General features: G+C 40.6%; 1 protein-coding gene across 7 annotated transcripts in view; it reads left to right on the forward strand.

Annotated features, from left to right (window-relative positions):
* The window catches only part of Map4 (microtubule associated protein 4), a 137951-nt gene that overhangs the window by 79273 nt on the left and 36750 nt on the right, over positions 1-21928 (forward strand). For 3 of the 7 annotated variants that reach the window (XM_027414645.2, XM_035443995.1, XM_027414648.2), the window contains exons 4-8: positions 7858-7980; positions 9215-9328; positions 11522-11656; positions 12696-13802; positions 15031-15141. In XM_027414645.2, the coding sequence (XP_027270446.1) occupies positions 7858-7980; positions 9215-9328; positions 11522-11656; positions 12696-13802; positions 15031-15141 (1590 nt within the window). The remainder of the gene's footprint in view (positions 1-7857; positions 7981-9214; positions 9329-11521; positions 11657-12695; positions 13803-15030; positions 15142-21928) is intronic. The other 4 variants (XM_027414649.2, XM_027414650.2, XM_027414651.2 and 1 more) reach the window with 4 other exon arrangements.

The following is a 21928-nucleotide window of genomic DNA, read 5'->3' on the forward strand; positions in this document are numbered from 1 at the left end:
AATCAGTACATGGTATTTCTAAGAAAAACCTTTAAGAAGGGCCAAGAAAGTAGCAGCTTCACTGCAATAGGTCTTAAGTGTGTGTGTTCTTTCTTTTCCTTCTCCTAGACCATACTTGATATTTGCTATTTTTTAACTTTTTTTTTTAAGATTTTGTTTATTTATTATGTATACAACATTCTGATTCCATGTATATCTGCACACCAGAAGAGGGCACCAGATCTTATAACAGATGGTTGTGAGCCACCATGTGGTTGCTGGGAATTGAACTCAGGACCTCTGGAAGAACAGTCAGTACTCTTAACCTCTGAGCCATCTTTCCAGCCCGATGTTTGCTATTTTTGTATATAGTTTTGTATCAAGCCTAAATCTTTTTCTTTAGACTAAAAGGGGAATTGTAGTGAGAGATCCACCCCACCCAAACCTGTAGCCCTGACTGACCATGGCTGTTTGGGCAGGGTCACAGGTGAGTTTTATGTCTGGGGTCTGGACAGTTGGCTCTCTCTTGCTTCCGGTCATGTCACAGAGGACAGCCTGGGTGGATCCTTGGAGCTGGAACCTTCGGTGGTCACCCACCTCTTGTGTAAGCACATTCTCCCAGAAATAAATTATATTTACTATTTGAACCTAGTCCCGTGAATCATTATCCATGCCATCTCAAGAGTATGCTGGCCTTGCATGCCAGGAGGCCTGGCTTTGATCCCTAGGATCAAGTAAGCCTGGCATGGTGACATGTTTGTAATTCTAGCACTTAGAAATTAGAGTCAGGACTGAAGTTCAAAGTCATTTTTTGGATATATGGTTTAAATCCATGGGATATTTTAGACACTGCCAAAACCAAAAAAGGGAAAAAGACAATAGAATGCTATGAGTGCTAGTCAACCAGCTGGAGAGATGGCTTAGCCATTAACGAACACTGGCTGCTCTTCAAGAGGACCTGGGTTCAATCCCCAGCACCCACATGGCAGCTCACCACTGTCTGTAACTCCAGTTCCAGGGGATCAGATACATTCATACACATAGAATAAAGTTAAATAAATTTAAAAAATAATACCAATATTATCTCCAGATAAATTTTACAATCGCTTATAATTACTTGTTCATTTAACAACGTTTTCTGGACATCAGTTAGGTGCCAGGTAAGATGTGGTAGGTACTTCGTTCATTTTGTCATCATATGTTGTTTGGGTTGGAGTAAATGAAGGAAATCTGTTTCACAAATATAAATACTTGGGAGTGCTGGATTTTTTTCCCCTGGTAACTATGTATATTATTTGATTTGGCATGAAAGCTTGATAAGTGATAATTTCATAAAGGTTATTAAAATATGTATGTGAAACCACAGCACTGAAGTTTTTTATGCTATGATATTAAAACCCAGGGTCTAAGCTGAATGTGGTGGTCCACACCTTTATTCTTAGCAGAGGCCAGCCTAGTCTACAGAGCTAGTTCCAAATCCAGGGTCTGTCTACACTTGAGCCTGATATTACCATACAGAATTAATCTGGTTTTGATACACAGATGGAATATTTAATTAATTGGTATTTACTAACATTTAGCCAGTTGCTTTTTCTGGTAGATGCTCAGTTTCATGGAAATTGGCTCCTGTCACCTCCTCTCTCTCTCTCTCTCTCTCTCTCTCTCTCTCTCTCTCTCTTCTCTCTCTCTCTCTCTCTCTCTCTCTCTCCCTCTCCCTCTCCCTCTCCCTCTCCCTCTCCCTCTCTGTAGTTTTTTAAATTTTATGTGTGCGAGTCCTTTGTATGTATGTATGCATTCACACAGTGCCCTTGGTGATCTAGAAGAGTTGTCAGCTGTCATGTGGGTGCTGGGATCTGAACCTGGGTCTTCTCTGTAAGAACAGTAAGTGCTCTTAACCACTAAGTTACCCATTTAGCCCATTTTGTAAACAGTTTTCTTTTCTTTTTGGTTTTTCGAGACAGGGTTTCTCTTTGTAGCTTTGGAGCCTATCTTGGCACTCGATCTGGAGACCAGGCTGGCCTTGAGCTTGAAGAGATCCGCCTGCCTCTGCCTCCTGAATGCTGGGACTAAAGGCGTGTGCCACCAACACCCTGTTCATTTTGTAAACAGTTTTAATATTACTGTTGTGAGTGCATGGGGGTGGGATACAAGTGTCACAGCACACGTGTGGATGTCAGAGAACAGCTTTATCTCTTTTATAAGAGCTTCTGGAGCTTTACACAATTAGGTCACCAGGGTTGTGTTCCACATGCCTTTACCTACAAAGCCATCTTACTGCCCCAACCAATCTACTTGAATAGAAAACTAAGGTTTGTTTTTGAGACAGGTTTTCTCTGTATACCTCTGGTTGTCCTGGAACTCCCTCTGTAGACAAGGCTGGTCTTGAACTAAGAGATTGCCTACCTTTGTGTCTTGAGTGCTGGCATTAAAGGTGTGCACCAGCACCACCCAGCAAAAAACCAAGGCAACTAATGGGGATAAGATCATTTCTAGTTCCTTATGTAAATTGAATTACTGTTTACAGTTTTTTTTATTTTTACTTACTAAAATTGGCTCTGAGTAAATTACAATTATATTAAAAAAAAAGAACCAAAAAGCCCAAAAGCTAGACATAAATGGCTCACATGTATAATCTCAGCCAATATTCAGTGGTCTTGAGGCAGGGTATCTGTAAGGGTTTGAGACCAGCTTGGACTGTAGAGTGAGATGCTGTCTTTTTTAAAAAAAAGAAAAGGGAAAGTTAAATTTAGTCCAAATGCCATTGTTCCTGCAGTGGAGTTTGCCTGCTTAGCTAAGGAGTTTTTAAGCAGGGAATGTGGGTCAGCAGTGTCTGTTGAAGATGTTGGAGTGAGTTTCTGCTAAAGCTCTCATTAATAATACTGATAGCTAGAGACTGCCTGTTCTGAAAGAGGCTCCTTAGAGCTGCTTCCAGCTGTGCTGCTGTTCCCTTCTGGAAAGAAAGAAGCAGTCTAGTAACCACACTTGAATGTGTCTTCTCCAGAATGTGTGAGGAAAACATACCACTTTTCCCATTTACAGCTCATCTGCACACAGTAGAGACACATGGATACCTGTGTTTGTGACATTTTGATTCATAATACCCAAGGTATTTAATCATCCTAGGTGACCACTGACAACTGAATAAAGTTACACACACACACACATACACACACACAACACACACACACACACACACACACACACACACACACACACACACACACCCACACACACACACAAAATCATCATGTAAATTATTAAGTAAATAAACCAGGCTCCACAAATCATTACATGCTTTCTCTAGTGATTTCAGACTCTAGGGAAGATACATAAACATGAAAGTAATATAGGGGGTATCTGAGAAGAGAAAGGTTCAAGAGGTGATAGGATGGATGTATGTTGTGAATGTAGAAAATAATGTCACAGTGAAACCCATTGTTCTTGTGCCAAAGATACTCAACATGATTTGTTCACAGGGAGATGCAGATCAGAGAGAGTGTGTGTTAGTATGTACGTGAGTTCATTTGTCTCACAGGAGTTCAGAGGTTTTTGATTCCCCTGGAACTGAAGTTACAGGTGGTTGGAACCACCCCATGTGGTTTGCTGGGAACTGATACCAAGTCTGCTCCAAGAGCAGTATGCACTCTTTTTTCTTTTTAAAGATTTTATTTATTTATTTATTTATTTATTTATTTATTTATTTATTTATTATGCATATAACATTCTGCTTTCATGTATATCTGTACATAAGAAGAGGGCACCAGTTCTCATAATGGATGGTTGTGAGCCACCATGTGGTTGCTGGGAATTGAACTCGGGACCTTTGGAAGAGCAGTCGGTGCTCTTAACCTCTGAGCCATCTCTCCAGCCCTTAACCACTGAAAAATACATTTTTAAAGAAAAAATACTCAACCAGCCTGGTCTACAAAGCTACACAGAGAAACCCTGCCCTGAAAAACAAAAAGAAAAAGAAAAGATGTCTTGGTGGCTCATGCCTTTAATCCCAGCACTCGGGAGGCAGAGACAGGAGGTTTTCTGTGAGTTTGAAGCCAACCTGGTCTACAAGAGCTAGTTCCAGAAAAACCTCCAAAGCAATACAGAGAAGCCCTGTCTTGAAAAACTGAAAAAAGAAAAAGAAAAAAACCTCAGCAGAATAATATAATACTTTGTATCACAGTCAGATGTAGTATGGACCTAAAATAAGATGGGCACTGATGGAGACATGGAAAAAAATAAGGCCAATTATGTATTGTTGTTGGAATTACACAGTAATGTTTGGCCATTTTCAAAAGGTTTCACAGCTCCTAAAAATATTCCACATGAAATTGTTGTGTGACCTTACAATTCTACTTACAGGCATACATTTAAGAATATAGATTTTATGTGTTTATAGGCTATACAATAGCCAAAAAAAGTAGGGCCAACCAACCCTCAGCCAAGGAATGGATAACAGTGTGAGTATCATTTGGCTATATTATTTGGAAAGAAGGAAATGCTGAGTTACAATACAGTGCGATAGAACTTTGAAATCATTACTGTAAATGAAAGAGGCCAGTTACAAAGGCTACATATATAAGGATTGTATTTATATGAAATATCTGATACAAGTAAGTCCATAGATGTCAGGGTATAATGTAGACTTGAGCAATGGAAGGTTACAGAATTTCTCTTTGACAATGAAGAAACTGTTCCAAAGTTAGAGCCAGCACATAATCTGTCACTATACCACCCCCTGAATCCTGCATTTAAAAAGGATGAGTTTCATTGATGTGAATTACACCTCAATAAAGATAGTATTTAAACAATGAAAGGAAAATTGGCTCAGCAGGTAAAGGCACTGGCTGCCAAGCTTGGTAATTTAAGTTTAATAACCCAGGACCCATGTGGTACAAGGAGACAACGAGAATAGACTCTTGGAAGTTTTCATCTAACCTCCACATATAAACTCACATTCTCTCACAAATATTTAAATAAACAAAGGAAACCATCAAGCGTTTCCAAATTGCCTGTGCCATTTTACATTCTTTTTTCCTTTTTCCTTTTCTAAACAGGAGTTTTCTTTGCACCCTTGCCTGTCCTAGAACTCTGTAGACCAGGCTGTCCTAGAATTCGGAGATCTACCTGCCTTTGCCTCCCAAGTGCTAGGATTAAAGTTGTGCCCCACCATCACCTGGTCTGTTTTACATTCTTAACAGAAAGTTTCCAGGTTTTCTAAACCATTAAAATCTTCTGGTATTGTCAGTCTTAGTGATCATATTTTAATTTTTATTTATTGATTGATACAAGGTGTCATTAGCCTGGAATTTGACGTTTGGATCAGGGTGTCCTTGAACTCACACAGATCTGCCTGCTTCTGCCTCCTGAATACTGAGCTTAAATGTGAGTGTTTGTTTGAGTGCAGATACCCACAGAGGCCCGAGGAGGTATCAGATGCAAGCCACTCATTATGGGTGCTAGGAACCAAATTTGTATCCTCTACAAGAACAGCAATTTCTCTTAACCACTGAGTCATCTCTTCAGTCTTCAGTCTTCAATCTCCCTCTCCCTCTCCCTCTCAGTGCCTGGGATTAAATTCAGGGCCTTGTGCCTGCTAGACAAGCACTTTACCATTCAGTATACCCTATCTGGTTATAGGCTTTTTAATATTTAATATTCTGGCTCCCCATTAGCATTTTAATTTGTATTTCCCTAAGTGCTAATAATAATGAGCTGCTTTTCTATGTGTAGTGTCCATTGTATATGTTTTATTGAAATGACTTATTAAATTGATCTATAATTGAATTACAATTTATTTTAACCATTTCTGAATGTAAGTCCTTTAATAAAGGTTCATGGTCTTCTAAATTGTGTGTGTGTTGTGGCAGTCTCACCAAGTGAAATCTGGTCTTCCTGATCCTCCTGCCTTTATGATCCTCTCATGTACTGGAATTACAGTTGTGTGCTGTTCTGCCTTGTTCATCAATTGAAATTTTGATGTCTAATTTGAATTGTCTTTTCACTGTGGATAGTGCTGTTTTGTTAATGTACCAACATATCTTTACATAATCTGAAGACCATTGAGATTTCTCCTAGCATTTTACAAGTTTTTAAGACTATAACTCTTGTTTTTAGATCTTTGTATCTGGCATCAACTTTTGTAGACAGTGTAATAAAGTATCCAGTTGCTTCTGTGTTCCTTGATGAAAAACTATCAGGGGCTGGAGAGATGAATGGCTCAGTAGTTAGAGTAAAGGTTGTTCTTATAGAAGTTGTGAGTTTGAGCTGGGCGTTGGTGGCACACACCTTTAATCCCAGCACTCAGGAGGCAAGTCCTGGGTTTGGTTCCCAGTATCCGTATGTTGTCTCATAACTGAAGTTCCAGATATCTGATGCCCTCTTTTGACCAGGCATATGAATACTCACAGGCAAAACACTCATACACATTAAGAAAATTAACAAAACAAAAAACAGCCATATGGGAATGGTGGGCCACACTTGTGATTGTAGCCACTTGGGAATGGTGGCTACACTTGGGACTACAGTATTCAGGAAATAAGTCCAAGATCAAGGTGGTCTACATCCTGGAAGTGTGATCCACCCAGCTAGGCTACATAGTGAAACTGTCTCAGTCCCCTTCTTAAACTGTTTATGTTGGCATCTTTTGTGAAACCCAATGGGTCCTACCCCCCCCACACACACACCTTTTCTTTTTCTTCTTCTTCTTTTTTTTTTTTTTAATTAAATTGGAGATAGGGTCTCACTATCTAGTTCTGACTCTACTGAAACTTGCTGTGTTTATCAGGCTGTTCTTAACTCAACAGAATCCACCTGCCTCTGCCTCCCAAGTGTTGGGATTAGCCAATTGCAATCTTGTTTTTCAAGACAGGGTTTCTCTGTTTAATAGCTCTGGCTCTCCTGGTACATCTTGAAGACCAGGTTGGCCTTGAACTCACAGAGATCCACTTGCCACTGCCTCCAAGAGTGTTGACATTTAAAATGTGTGCCACAACCACCTGGTGTCAATTGACTCTTAACAGGAGTTTTTGCTTTTGAGCTCTTATCTGTGTAACAGTACTTGAGTGTTTAATTATTAGCTTCTGTATAGAGTATACAATAGACAGCTTTTAAAACTTCTGTGTTTTTAAATTTTATTTGCTTTGAATATAAGCTTTTCTTAAAAAGATTTATGTATTATATATGGTGTTCTGCCTATAGTTCACCAGATCTCATTACAGATGGTTGTGAGCCACCATGTGGTTGCTGGGAATTGAACTCAGGACCTCTGGAAGACCAGTTAGTGTTCTTAACCTCTGAACCATCTCTCCAGCCCCAAATCTAAACTTATTTTAGCCAGAAAGCCACAATTCAAGAAATACCTCGAAACTATTGGTTGGTTTGAGAACTGCCTTTGTTTCTTTAAATTTTCATGTGTGTATGTTGCACATGTGGGAGGTAGTCAGCAGCCTGCAGAGTTGGTTCCTCCTCCTGTCGTGTGGGTCCTAAGAACTGAACGTAGATCATCAGGCTTGCTATCTGGTATCTCTACCGCTCAGCTGTCTTGCTTGTCCAATAATTACCTTAATACTGAATCTTTAATTTTTGACAACCGAGTACCTTTCCATAGCTTTCTAGCTTTAAGAAACATTTTTTTCCCCTCCTTTCTGGGCTTGGTAGCCCACACCTCTAATCTCAGTAGTCCAAGAAACAGACATAGGCAGATAGTTTCAGGCCAGCTAGTGCTATAGAGTGAGAAACCTGTCTCAAAAACATAGAAAAAAAATTTCCCCTGAAAGGTGTTTATTAGATGTGAATGTGTTATATTGGACTATTTGTAACGTGTAAATTCTAGAAGACTGGAAACAGTGGTATCTTGTAATTTTTTTTTGTTTGTATCTTAAGGGTCTCCTACTGACTTCCTTGAAGAGAAAATGGCCTACCAGGAATATCAGAACAGCCAGAACTGGCCAGAAGATGCAAGCTTTTGTTTCCAGCCTCAACAAGTGTTAGGTACTAACCAGGCTGGTAAGTGCAGGCTATGTGTGACTGCTGAGTGTAGCTGTGAGGTTGTAAGTAGGTGACAAGTTAAAGCATTTTGGCTTCAAAATACCTCAGTAAGGCATTTTCCATAAACATTCACTTGGACCTTTATCTTTATTTATCCTTTCTGTGTTTGAAATAGTGTCTCACACTGTAGTCTACAGCAGCAATTCTCCTACCTCAGCCTTTCAAAATGCCAGGGTTACAGGGGTGGGTCAGGCATGCCCTGCTTTATTTAACCTTTCATCAAAAGCCCTTAATTCCATGTAGTTTTTTTTTTTTTTAAGATTTATTTATTATGTGTACACTGTTTTGCCTGCCCGTGTGTATGCCTGTAGGCCAGAAGAGGGAACCAGAACTCATTACAGATGGTTGTGAGCCACCATGTGGTTGCTGGGAATTGAACTCAGGACTTCTGGAAGAGCAGCCAGTGCTCTTAACCTCTGAGCTATCTCTCCAGGCCCTTGTAGTTTTGTTTTGTTTTAAATCTTTTCAAAACCAATTACTAATATTGTCTCACATTCATGTATGTTAAAGGTTCAGGAATCCCTTCGAGCCCTAACTTTTTCCATAAGAATTACTGCAGTAATAGCAGGCCTGACTTTAAGTTGTCTTCTAGTCCCAAGATTTTACTTTTAAGGGTAGATAACTTCTTACTATGTGGCCCTGGCTGGCCTGGCCTGGCCTCCAACATACATTTTGTTATTTGGCTTTTAATTTTTGTGTGTTTGCATCTTCCATACTGAAATAATAAGCATGTTTTTTTGTTTTGTTTGTTTGGCTTTATTTTGTTTTGGTTTGGTTTGGTTTTTGTGGGTGCTGAGGATCAAACTCAGGTGTTCATGGTTTTATGGCCAGCACTTACAAACAAAGCTATTTCCATAGCTCCTATTTTTTAATACCTTAAAAGTATGTCTATTAGCATATTGAAATTTTAGTTTCCTCTATACTTCTTTAGTCCTAAGGTAGAGTATTAAGAGTTCATTCATGAGGCTTTATGTTTGATGGCTCTCCTAGATAATCACATTTAAGAAAACAATGGATTATAATTTTCAATTAACAAATGAGTTAATGAATGTTTCTTTGTTGTGTAGTTATTTGATTTACTATTGGCAGTACAAATGTAACAAATCAACATTTATAGGAAATAAGAAATAATAATCTTTTCTAATTGCAATCACTGTGTGTGTGTGTGTCTTTGATTCTATTTTCATTCTAGATCCTCTAAAGGTCCACCATGATGATGGCCTGGCAGATCTGCTCTTTGCCTCTAGTGGACCCCCAAATGCTTCAGCATTTATAGGGCAAAGTGATCCTCTGGGTGACAATTACGGTATGGCTTCAACTAGGATCATTATGTCATTGTACAGAGATGCATACAATAAATGACAATTGATTAAGAGAAAAATACAATAAAAATTTTGAGGAAAGTTCTATATAAGAAATCAGGGGCTGGGCGTTGGTGGCGCATGCCTTTAATCCCAGTACTCAGGAGGCAGAGGCAGGTGGATCTCTGTGAGTTCGAGACCAGCCTGGTCTACAAGAGCTAGTTCCAGGACAGCCTCCAAAGCCACAAGAGAAACCCTGTCTCGGGGAAAAAAAAAAAAAAAAAGAAAGAAAGAAAGAAAGAATAAATCAGGGGCTGGAGAGATGGCTCAGCAGTTAAGAGCACTAACTGCTCTTCCAGAGGTCCTGAGTTCAATTCCCTGCAACCACATAGTGGCTCACAACCACCTTGAATGAGGTCTGATGCCATCTGCTGGCATGCAGGCAGAAGACTGTATACATAATAAATAAATAAAAATCTTTAAAAAAAAAAAAAAAGAAAGAAAGAAAAAGAAAAAAAAGGAAATCAGCTTAGGCAACGTTTGGCTATGTAACCAAGGAAAGTCTTGAATTCCTGATTTCTCTAATCTCCACCTCCTAGTTATTGGGCCATCCCACCTGGACTAATGGGAAATTATGAAAAATGAATTTGTGTGTATGTTTGTGTGGTATTACTGGTCCCATTAACACACACACACACACACACACACAGAGTATTCATGGAACTAAGGAAGAGATACCATTAAAACACCATATTCCATAGCACCTTGAACTGAAAAACAGAAAGGGTAAAGATTTCTAGGATCTCTAGTGGCAAATTAGAGAATTCACATTTGGGCTGTTCATAAAACCTTGAGTCCTATGAAGTATGGTCAGATTCTTTGTCCATATCTTGCTTCTCATGGTCTAGAAGAAATTGTTAACAAAATTTTGGTTTTTTAATATTATTATTATTTGAAAATAGGACCTTATGTGTCCTGGACTGGCCTCAAATTTGTTATATAGCAAAGAATTACCTTTTCTACTCTTATTACTTCCATTTACCAAGTACTGAGATTATATATGGATATCACCGGCACCTTTTTTATGAAGCACTAGACCACAGCTAGGTCTTGATGCTTGCTGGGCTAGCAGTCCAGCTGAACCACAGCCTTTCTCATTGATCTTTTAAATATATACAGTGGAGCCAGTGGTTGTTCCTACTTTAGAGATATGATGATGACTAAAGAAAATTATGTTAAAAATATAGCATGGTGTTGGGTGCATTGTAAACATTTATCAGTAAGTCGTACCCGCATCTTGTCTGTTGGCATCTCGTCTGTTTTGGTTGCACTTTCTTTTCTGTTCCTTTCCTTTGAAGTCAATGATAATCCATTTATTTTTAGGCAAAGTCTTACTGTGTTGTCTGGAGTAGGCTCACATTCATGATCCTGCAACCTTGATGGTAGCTAGCATTACAGCTGTGTGCCGTCATGCTCTCTTTTTGTAGACTATGCCTTACATTCTTTTGTATCCTCTTAGCTTTCTTCCAGTTTAAACCCCGTCACATCTAGATCACCCCATTAGTCTCCTAATCAGTTTTTCTAGCCCCAGTCTAAATAGTCCACTTCTATTGCTCATCCTGAATCCCTGAATATCTATGTTTTTATAGACATTCTTTATGCAATTTTAAATGTCTTTGATTTTTCAGGTCATTTCCCCATGATTTCTTCAGTCCTGTTTGTCCTGTAGGATATGCCAGACCTACTTGAATAAGATTGATAGCACAGTTCAGCAGCTTCTTGTCTTGTTGGTGTCTTTGTGCTTTCTTTAAGAGGGCTGTTGGTTTTTTGAGTCAGGGTTTCCAGGCATCCCTGGTGCTACTAGGGTATAGTGTTACTCTTGCCTGGTAACAATTTATCTCAAACCTGGGCAGTGAGGTGCCTCAGGTATTAAGAGCACTTGATGTTTTTGCAAAGGATCAGGAGTTTGATGCAACAGTCACATGCAGACGCTAATAACTATAGCACCAAAATAAGTAAATCTTTAAAAACCAGCAATTAATCCAAAGCTGAAAAGTGCTAGCAGACTTTCCTATAAAACCTCTGCTTTTATTGGTTCTTGGGTTTGTGTCTTCTTGACAACACATCACTGATGTAAGCTGTCAAATACCTTTCACAGTCCATTGATGACCACAATATAAACTGTGTTTCAATATTAGGTATGCTTCCCAGGGACTCGCTTGGTCCCATGGCTGTTGTATCTCCGGAGTGGTCTGTGGAAGCCTCAAACTCTCCACACCCAGAGTCCTTCATTTCTCCAGAAGTAGTTATAGAAACCCTGCAGCCGGCAGCAGGTAAATCATTAAAAGCTACTTTGTCAGTTATTGGTTATGGCGCTAGTAATCACAGAGCCCTCACTTTCCCCAGTAGCTTATAGCAGATATAGATAAACAAATTTGTCTTTTTTTCTTTATTTTTGAGACAGGGTTTCACTATAAAATCCTTCCTGTCTGGGTTGGAAGTCACTATGTAGATCAGGCTGGCCTCAAACTTTTATTGTGATTGATTTATTGTTTATGGTTGATTTATGTAACTGTTCTTTTAAACATGTACTTTCTCTCTTGGCTATGTCTGCTTCACATCTTGTATTCTTACTATACTTGATCATAGTCAAAAGCCAAGAAATAATGACTTTTTTGGTTGTTCAAGACAGGGTTTCTCTGTGTAGCTTTGGAGCCTGTCTTGGAAGTAGCCATTGTAGACCTGGCTGGCCTTGAACCCACAGAGATCCGCCTGCCTCTGCCTCCCAAGTGCTGGGATTAAAGGCTTGTGCCACCAACTCCCGGCTTAGTTTTTTTTTTTTTTTTTTTCATAACTTAAAATTTTCTGGGTGTGACTGTTCTGTCTGTGTAAGTGTACCCACAGAGGCCAGAAAAAAGCATCAAGTCTCTGGAAACTGGAGTTATAGATGCTTGTGAGCCACCATGCTAGTCTTCAGGAAGAGCAGTCACTGCTCTTAACTGCTGAGCCATCTCTCCAGCCCAGAAAGTAATTTTCGTTTTGTTTTGTTTTGTTTTGAGACAGGGTTTCTCTGTGTAGCCTGGAAGTAATTTTCAAATTCAGGGTTATGAGTAGTTAGTGCTAGGCCCTAATTTTTTTTTTAATATTTTTTTCCTTATTTTTATTTCTATGTGCTTTGATATTTTGTCTGCATGTATTTGTGTGTGAGGTTGTTGTGTATCTCCTGGAATTGAATTTGCAGATAGTTATTAGCTGCCCTGTAGGTGCTGGGAATTGAAACCAGGTCCTCTGACAGAACAGCTAGTGCTCTTAACCTCTTAGCCATCTCTCTAACCCTGTTAGGTCTAAATTTTTTAAACTTAATTTCCATAGAGCTATCCAAGGAAATAGAAGTGAAATCAGTAAAAGAGCAACTTCCAACTAAAGAATTGGAAATGATGGCAGAAGAGAAGACCACTGATGTGGTACCATGTAGAGAAACAGATGTGTCTCTGTCCACAGACATGACACCAGGCACAGAAACAGAAGTGGCATTGGCTAAAGATGCTGAAGAGGCTACCAAACCAGATGTGATATTGTCAGATGCCTTGCAGCCATCCATTGAATCAGATATATCCCTGGCTGAGGACATGGAACTATGTGTAGGAACAGAGGTAACCCCTGTGAAGGATATCATATTGCCGACAGAAGCAGATGTATCTTTGACTGAGGGTATGGCACCTCCCACAGAAGATGAAATGGTCCCAGACAAGGATGTGACACTGCCCAAAGAAACAGAGATGACACTCCCGATAGCAATGGACTTGGTACCACCTGAGGATATGGCACTTGTCAAAGAAACAGAGCTAGCCCCAGTCAAGGGCATGGTTTCACTGTCAGAAATAGAAGTGTCCCTGGCAAAGGATGCTGAGTCCTCTACAGCTGAAGAGATGGCCCTGCCCTCAGACACCCCTATGGTTTTGACAAAGGATGCCACATTGCCCTTAGAAACAGAGGGATCTTTGGTCAAGGGCATGACTCCATCTCTGGAAACTGAAATGACCCTGGCTAAGGAAATTGCTCCACCTATTGAAACAAAAATTGACATGGTCAGAGATATGGCTTCACTCCCAGAGTCAGAAGTGTCTCTGGGCAAAGAAGTGGTTACGCTTCTAGAAAAACAGGTGGTGACTGAGTTCAACAGTTCTACCCCACTTTCAGAAAAAGAGGTGGCCTCTGTCAAGGATATATCTCTGCCCCCAGAAACAGAGGCTCCCCTGGGTAAGGATGCTGTTCTGCCCTCGGAAACAGAGTTGACCCTGGACAACAATGTGACTCCAGCCAAGGATATTACACTACCCTCAGAACTAGAAGTAGCAGCAGTACAAATTGAAAACAAAGAAAATGAACAGGCTCAAGAAGAATTCGGCGAAGACTCCCAGTTACAATCTGTCCAGCACAAGGGGCAGTCAGCAATACCTCCTTGCATGATTCTACCAGGTATGGGCTCCCGCTTTCTCTCAGTATTCTCTGTAAGGGACAGGTGTCATGCCTGGTAAAATACGGCCTGGTTGCTTTATAGGTCCACTCATTCCTCCCAATCAGTGTTCTCACCCTCTCCTTCCTCTGATGGTTAGTCCCATTCTGTGCTCATCCTTGCTTTTCTTCTAGACAAATGAGGCAGTAAAACAAGCTCCAGAAACCACCACTACCTCATCTACATAGTGACTTGTATTTATGCACTACCTCTGCCTTTCTGCTGTTTTATGGGTAGTCTGTCTTAAGTAAAACCAACTGCTCCTCACTTGGCAAAAAGTACACTGTTTCCCAGCCATCCTTCTCTTTTCAGTTAATCATTAACTAAATCTCCATTCCATTGGATCATTCCCTCCAGCTTTTTTTGTTTTTCTTTTCTGTGTTTGTTTTTTAGTTTTCATTTTGTTTTATCTACAGAGGAAAAAAAAAATAGTGCTGGTAAGATGTCTCATTGTGTAAAGGCACCAGACATCAATCCTGACAACCTAAGTTCAGTTACTGGGACCTACATGGTGAATGGAGCGTACCAACTGACAAACTGTTCTCTGAACTCCAAATATATGCTGTGACATGCATGCTCCTTGTCCACATAAGATAATTAAACATTGGTTTTAGGGCTGAAGAGATGGCTCAGAGGTTAAGAGCACTGACTGCTCTTCCAGAGGTCCTGAGTTCAATTCCCAGCAACCACATGGTGTCTCACAACCATCCGTTATGAGATCTGGTGCTCTCTTCTGGTATGCAGATATACACGGAAGCAGAATGTTGTATATATAATAAATAAATAAAATCTTTAAAAAAATGGTTTTAAAGAAGGAAAAAAACCAGGGAACTCTCTTGACCCTGCCTTCCAACTGCCCCGCCAGTCTTCTAGTTTTTCTGTTGTTTAGTGCAGGAGAATTCTCTAAAACATTCTCAAAGCCAGGCGTTGTTGGCGCATGCCTCTAATCCCAGTACTCAGGAGGCAGAGGCAGAGGCAGGCGGATTTTTGTGAGTTCAAGGCCACCCAGGTCTTCAGAGCGAGTGCCAGGATAGGCTCCAAAGCTACACAGAGAAACCCTGTCTCGTAAAACAAAACAAAACAAACAAACAAAGCAAAACCACATTCTCATCTGCCAGTTTATGGCAGATGAAAAATATAGTTGAAATACTATTTCTCTGAAACTTACATGAATTTTACTATTATCTTTAGAACCAGTCAAAGCTGCAGACCAACAGTTTAACTTGCCAATAGATGAAGGTTCTCTAGAGAACTTAGAGCAAAAGGAAACATCTGGCAGTCAGCCTTCTGAACTTTCTTCAGGTAAGTTGGGAACACTTCATATATTGCAGTTATGAGTGGTGAGATGATGATGGCACCTGTGTTGTGTGGTGATAATTATTAGCAATACAATTTATTGCTTTAGGCAGAAGGTGAGACCATCTTACATATTTACTGTTCTGTCAGTTGCGGACACTAAATTTTGATCCAGTTGAGCTGTTCACTATTCTGTCAGGTCTTCAGCTTGTTATTTCAGTCTTAATTTACTCAACCAACTTCTTTAATAAGGTAAAAATTTTAAATGTTCTAATATTTGATAAATATATCTGAAAAAAATTCTTGACCTCAAGTGATGATCTTTGATTACCCTAGCAGGAGTTGAAAAATGTCATGGAAAAAAGCTTTTGAGAATGAATGCTGTGAAAATAGGCTGCTTAAATGAATCACTAAGTAAACTTTCTTTTTAAAGATGTTTATAAGGAATTTGTTGTTTAGAATTTAGCCAAGTTCATGTATTGCAGGTACCCCTCCCTCACAAGGTAAACAAGTTTGCAGACCCAGTGATCGCAGGTCAGCCCGGGCCAGGCCTGCCAGGGTCCCTCCTGAGCTGCTGGAATGTTCTCCTTCATGGAAGACTTTTGATCCCATGCTGGGCCCCTATCCATTGTCTGAGTTGGGTTTGGTCTCTGGTTCATCTTCCTCTGGTGATCATGGGAACCAAAAAAAGAGTACTCATGCTGATTTCCTAGTACCCCAAAGAGATGATAGTAGGGAGGCCAGGGATATAGAAAGTATGCCAGTGATGATGAGGAAAAAGAAGAAGAAACCAAAGCAAAAGAGATATCCTCAGTCCCGGACTGGGGGACCTTGGAATGACAATACAGATGAGCCCAAAGATCATTCTGTTGCACCTGGGCCCCTGAAGTCAGGTGTTGGTCCCAGTCATCCTACTACTGTGGGCACACAATATGGACTTGTATCCAGGGAAATCTTGAAGTGTGATTGTGCAGAGAGTCACAGCATTACTTCATGTACAGAACAACCTCCAGAGACTGTGGTAAATGCTCAGCTCAAGCTGAGAGTAGAGGAAGACCACAGAGGTAACAGCTCAGTACCAAAGAACCAAGATGAGAACTTGCTGCAGCAAGAGGAACTCAGATCCCCAGCTACACCACACCTGGATACAAGCAGGACAGTGGGCTCATCCAATTTGGAAGGATCCCTGATAGGCAGTGCTGCACACAAAGTGACAACTCTCCTAGGGGGTTGTTCCCCCATATTGGGCCAAGAGATTATGAATAGTATTTCAAAACCCACAACAGAAAAAGTACTATCAAATTTGACCCTCACTTCAACAGCAGACAATCCATTCGAAGACTGTCTAAAGGAAGGAAATGGTGAAAGTAAAATGACTAAGCTGCAGGTGTTTCCTGACAGAGTAAAGGATGTTAAAGAACTCAAACCAGAGACATCCCCCAAGCAAGGAGAAGGAACCAGCCTGTGTGTTTCTAAGGAGCTGAGAGACCAAGAGTTAATTCAGGACCCTGGGCTAGAGCGTGAGCCGTTTAAGAGAATGATGGGTGACAGCAAAAACAGAAAGGGAAGGGGTCCTGGGAAAGTCAGAACAGGCTCTGGGAAGGCAGGAGCCAAATCTGAGGTGTCATTCCTTCTGAATAGTGAGAAGGATGGGAGAGCTGTTCCTGTGTCGAGGAAGCCAGTCCCTGAACTTGAAATAGTGAATATTGAGGCTTCGAGAAGAGGGCTAGGCTTGGATTCTTCAAAGCAACCAGAGGCTATTACTGATCTCACGGAGGCAGTGGTGAGGGTGGCCAAAGACATGGCTGATGCTGGTGTGGGAGGCACCACATCACCCTTGATTCCTTTGGAAACTGGGTCAAGCTTGGCTCTGGCTTCGGAGGCTAGGACAGAAAAAAGAGGTGAGGTTAAAAATATGGGCATCAGTAACCAGAGCAAGGAAGGGAAGTGTCCTTGGATAGATCATGAGTCAACTCCCTGGATTTCTGAAAAGACTAAAAAGAGAGGCAATGAAGGCAGAAACAAAAAGTTTAAAAATAATTACTCTGTACAGCCTAGCAGAATGGAGGGCAAGGAGGAAATCATCAGCCTGCCTTCTATAGAAAAGGAGAGTGATAACGGTGACATAGCCCATGAAAACAGGGAATTAGGGCAGACTTTCCCTAAAATACAGGATCCTTTATTCTCACACACATCACACACACCCACAGTGGAAGTTGCAGACAAAAAGAGTAAGAATGTTGAATCTAATTCAGTTGAATTTGGGACTCTTGTGGGGAATAAAACAAATTCAATCCAAGATTCTACTGTTACTACTGAGCCAGCTGCCAAGGTGACAGATGGGAGCTCCCAATACCCAATCTGGGGGGCAGAATTTGTTCCCTCACTAGAACCTGAGGAAAACAAGACATGGGTAGCCAAGGGACACACTGCAGTGGCTGTCAAACCTAATAAAAGGAGCAATGACGGGAAATGTAAAAAAGTTAAAAATATTTTTCCCGAGAAGCACATTTTAGAGATTAGGACAGATACAACAAAAATACATATTCCCTTGGAAACCACAGGAGGCTTCAGAATTGAAGAAATGGGGTATATGGATGAAAATAGAAATATTACATTTACCTCTGGGCGAGCACTGTCAGGCCCAATAAGTAAGTCAGCTCCCCCAGAGGTCATTGGATCAGCAGGCTGTGGAACACTGCCCTGCCCTACTCCTCAAATAGTAAAGGAAGATGACTCCTTCCCTGACACCTCTAGAAAAAGTGGGCAAGAGAGGTTCCTAGACCAAAACTCCAGATTATTAGTACAAGATACTTACAGTAAAGATGGAGTCCCAGGTCAAGAAAGGTCCAAGGGTCCCTCTGCTACTGTGCCCACTACTAGGTCAGAAGTTTTTAGGACTTCTACAGAAGCCCAAGGAAAGTTTAACAGTCATGGAGATCATTCTCTTGAGAATAAAGGTAAGCTTTCAGATTGCAGGAAGAATGAAGTAGGGATCATCCCTGAAAGGCATGAGGTGGAAGAATCTGAGTTAGAGCAGGATGGGCCCTCTACACATTCTGCACAGCATGTTACGGAGCCAGCTAAGGGACACTTCCTTGCTGGTTTGCCCACAAAAAGCCAGAACCTGCCAGAAGAGGTCACAGTCATAGAAACACGTGCAGGTAGTGGTGGTTTGCCAGTATCTCTAGTGAATGAAGAGAAAAGAACTGAGAAAGACTCTGCTCCAAATCAAAACTCTGACACTCTGAGAGGTAAAGCACAGAAATTCAGTTTGTCTGAGGATCAAAATGAGAGAGAGAGAGATTCCAAGGGCTCAGATAGCTTGGATGAGAAGGTAGATACTATTCTTTTGCCTCCAGAAAATGAAAAGGATAAGTTAAAAGAAACTAGTCTGTCTTGTGAAGTCACAAAACTGGAATGTGCTACCATGCTAACAACAGAACAGTCTGATTTCTCATGTGGCAGTATTGAGAGAGAAGGTAAATTACTGGTGACTGCTTACAAGGATTCTCAAGTCCCACAGTTGAAAAGTAGTGAGATTGAAGCTCCTCAGAAGACGATGGGGATATCTGAACTGAAGGTGCTGAGTGAACGGAAGAAGGAAGATAGAGCAGGAGTGACGGAACCAGTGAAAGGCTACATGAGACCTACCAAGTCTCGAGGATTTACTACACCTTTGCAAAAGACTGCAAGCCAGGAAGGAGAGAAATCCAAGCTGCTCAAGTCCAGTGGTATGACCCTGCCATGGGTTAATGTGTGTGCTTTGGCTTTTGAGTCATTATCAAAAGAGCAAACAGCTTGTGACTTAGTTCCATTTAGACTCTAATCATCCTTGTTGGTCATTGGTTTGTTGGCATGAAACCCTGTAACTGTTACTTACATGTTGGGTTTTTTTTAATTTTATTTTTTGCCAGCCAAGGCATGCCCTGTGTTGAGCTTGAGGAGCATGCCTTTTTAATGCAGCATTTAATGCAGCATGCCTTTTTAATGAAGCACTGAATCTTGAGTTTTAAGCGAAGTTGGGGACAACATTGCAATCCTCTTTTTTTTTAGTATTGTACATCCTATGTATAAAGTTTAGGCAAAGTATCAATTATTTGGCATAAATACATGAGAAAATATTGTTTGGATGATTATATGAAACTTGGCTTTTTTAAATTGTTCTTTAATTTTTAGTATATAAATAGCTCAAGCTAGTGGGAGTAAATATCCAAATTGCTTTCAGTTCAAATGAAAATGGTATGCCTTTATATGAGTAGTCCCTGATTAGCGTTAGTAGGCACAGACTCCATGTTCTAGTAGTGGTAGGAGAGAGGCTGCTTTGACTAGTTTTGCTGTGGTTACTACTATTGGTCAATAGTTATGTGGGCATAGCCTGTATTTATCAAACTGCTCATAAGCTTCACCTATGTTGGTAAAATTCTTCCCAATTTTGCCTTTTGGGACATTAATACATAATTGGAGTGAAATTAAGATGAATTTTTTTATTTTAAGATCTAGGGATTAATCATGGGTGCTTCCTTGTGTTGCATCCCACCACCCCAGTACACATTTAGTCATGGCTTCCCTAAACCTAACTTTTAAAAAGATTTCTTTGCTTTTGAAGATTTTTGCAGCCAATAAACAGTGCTTTCTTAACCAGTTTGCATGATCCAGCTACTAACAAAAACAAAAACAAAAAACCTGTTGCCTAGGCTACATAGCCAGTTAGACTTCTGTAGAATCTTCATCATGTAGTTGTGTTGTGCACGGTGTGGACTTGTCCTTGTGGGAAAAGCTTGTGCTGTACATGCATGAGCACCTGGGTTGGAATACTTTTGGTGTGAAAAAGGATGCACATGTTATTTTCATCTTTATGCTTTTGTTTTTCTTCTCTTAGCTACTCTATTAACAAAGTAGAAAATGAAATAGAATAGTGTGTAGAAAGTGTTCCAGAGCTCTATCACATTCTTTAGTTTTGGTTTCCTGGCAGTTCTTTTAGTTTCATCAGGGGTAAAAGGTATCAAGTAAATTTTGAGAGAAACTAGCCAAAATTTCCAAAGAAATGTTCAGTACTTGCAGAGGATTCTAGAAAGCACTTTTCTTCTTAGTTAGAACCTTCAGAACTCTCTGGATCCTGTCAGGTCATCCCAGGCTCAGTTGTGTCTTAGGAGTCAACTTTTCAGAATAGCTGATGGGAGTATAGAGTATTGAACAAAATTTATTGCTGTGTCTCTAAATTCTACCAGTTGCTACCTCTAAGAACTATAGATACTTTTTTTCTTTTTTTTCCTCTCTCCCGAGACAGGATTTCTCTGTGTATGTGTAGCCCTCCTGGATGTCATAGAAGTCACTTTGTAGGCCAGGCTGGTCTCAAACTCACAGAGATCTGCCTGCCTCTGCCTCCTAAGTGCTGGGATCAAAGGCGTGCGGCACGCATACAAACCTTTTTAAACTTGTCAGCTTTTCAAAAGAGCTTTACAGCTCAGTGCATACATATATAGTCATACTCATTTTTAAGGCAGGGTCTTATTATAGTAGTCCTGGGATTGGTGGGAGTGGGGTATCAGTAGGTGTCAGGCAGGGAAACAAACTGGAAAGAGGTGAGAATGCAAACTTGGTTCAGTTTGACTTAGAACAGTTTATTGCCAGCATATTTAGACACAGTGCAATTTGGAGAAAAGGTTTCCTTGTATATTACAATACTCAGTGCAAAAGGAAGCATATTTATATCGAAACTCAATTCAAAGTATATGCCATTTCTTCCAAGAAGATGGGTTCTAGAAATAGGCTACCTGTATTATCTTAAGGCCTAAGGAAGGATCTGGCCTGGTCATGGTCAAACAGCTAGTGTAGGGTCATTTGGGCTATTGGCCATCTCTGGTCCTGGTTGTAGAAGCTTAGAAGAGTCCCTGACTATACTAGCCATCTCTGGTCCTGGTTGGGAGAGTTCCCCTGACCCAACAGATAATGCAGATCACCAGGCTATTATAAACTTCCAATTACCAGCTTTCTGGATGGAAGAGCAGGGCAGTCCTGAGTGCTTAACATTCCTGGTTCCTCTGGTGATCTGTGGGCCCAAGGCCCTTCCTACTCTAACAATGGGGGGCCTGAAACTCTCTCTGACCAGATGGCCTCTGTCTGCTCAGTGATGGGATTATAGGCACATACTACCATGCCCTATCTGCTCTGATTTTTTTTTTTTTTTTTTATTCATGACTAGTAGACTTGACCTTAGTAAATTTTACCGTTGCTCTTCACTTTGAGTCATTCATCCTGGATTGTTGATCCTCACCTGTTTTGACTCCATTTGTCTTGTTAGTGGAATTACACATTAATTTCCATCTTTGGTCAGTATGGATATTAGTGGCATTTAATAAATAATAGTGCTGGGTGGTATGATGGCTCTGTAGATAAAGGTGCTTGCTGCTGAGATAGATGGCCTGAATTTGATTTTCAGAGCCTACATGGTAGGAGAGAACTGACTCCTGCAGGCTATCCTGACCTCCATATAAACACTGTAGCTCACCATGTGTGGGTGAGTGAATATTAACTATCTGGTTATCTGTAGAAAGAAGACTTGTGCATGTCTGTTTCTGTGGGTACTTCCCAATAGGAAGATGGATGACAATTAGTAACTTACAGAATTTTTGCTTGTTTTGGGTCTTCCTGTGTAGCCTTGGCTGACCTGGAACTAACAGAGATCTGACTACCTCCCTTGTTTGCTGTCATTAAAGGCCAGTTTAACCCCACCCAGCATATATTTTGTTTTGTTTAGTTTAGGATTAAATTCTAAGCCTTTGACCCTGTC

This window comes from Cricetulus griseus, chromosome 4 (assembly GCF_003668045.3).
Source record: "Cricetulus griseus strain 17A/GY chromosome 4, alternate assembly CriGri-PICRH-1.0, whole genome shotgun sequence".
NCBI classification, from domain to species: domain Eukaryota; kingdom Metazoa; phylum Chordata; class Mammalia; order Rodentia; family Cricetidae; genus Cricetulus; species Cricetulus griseus.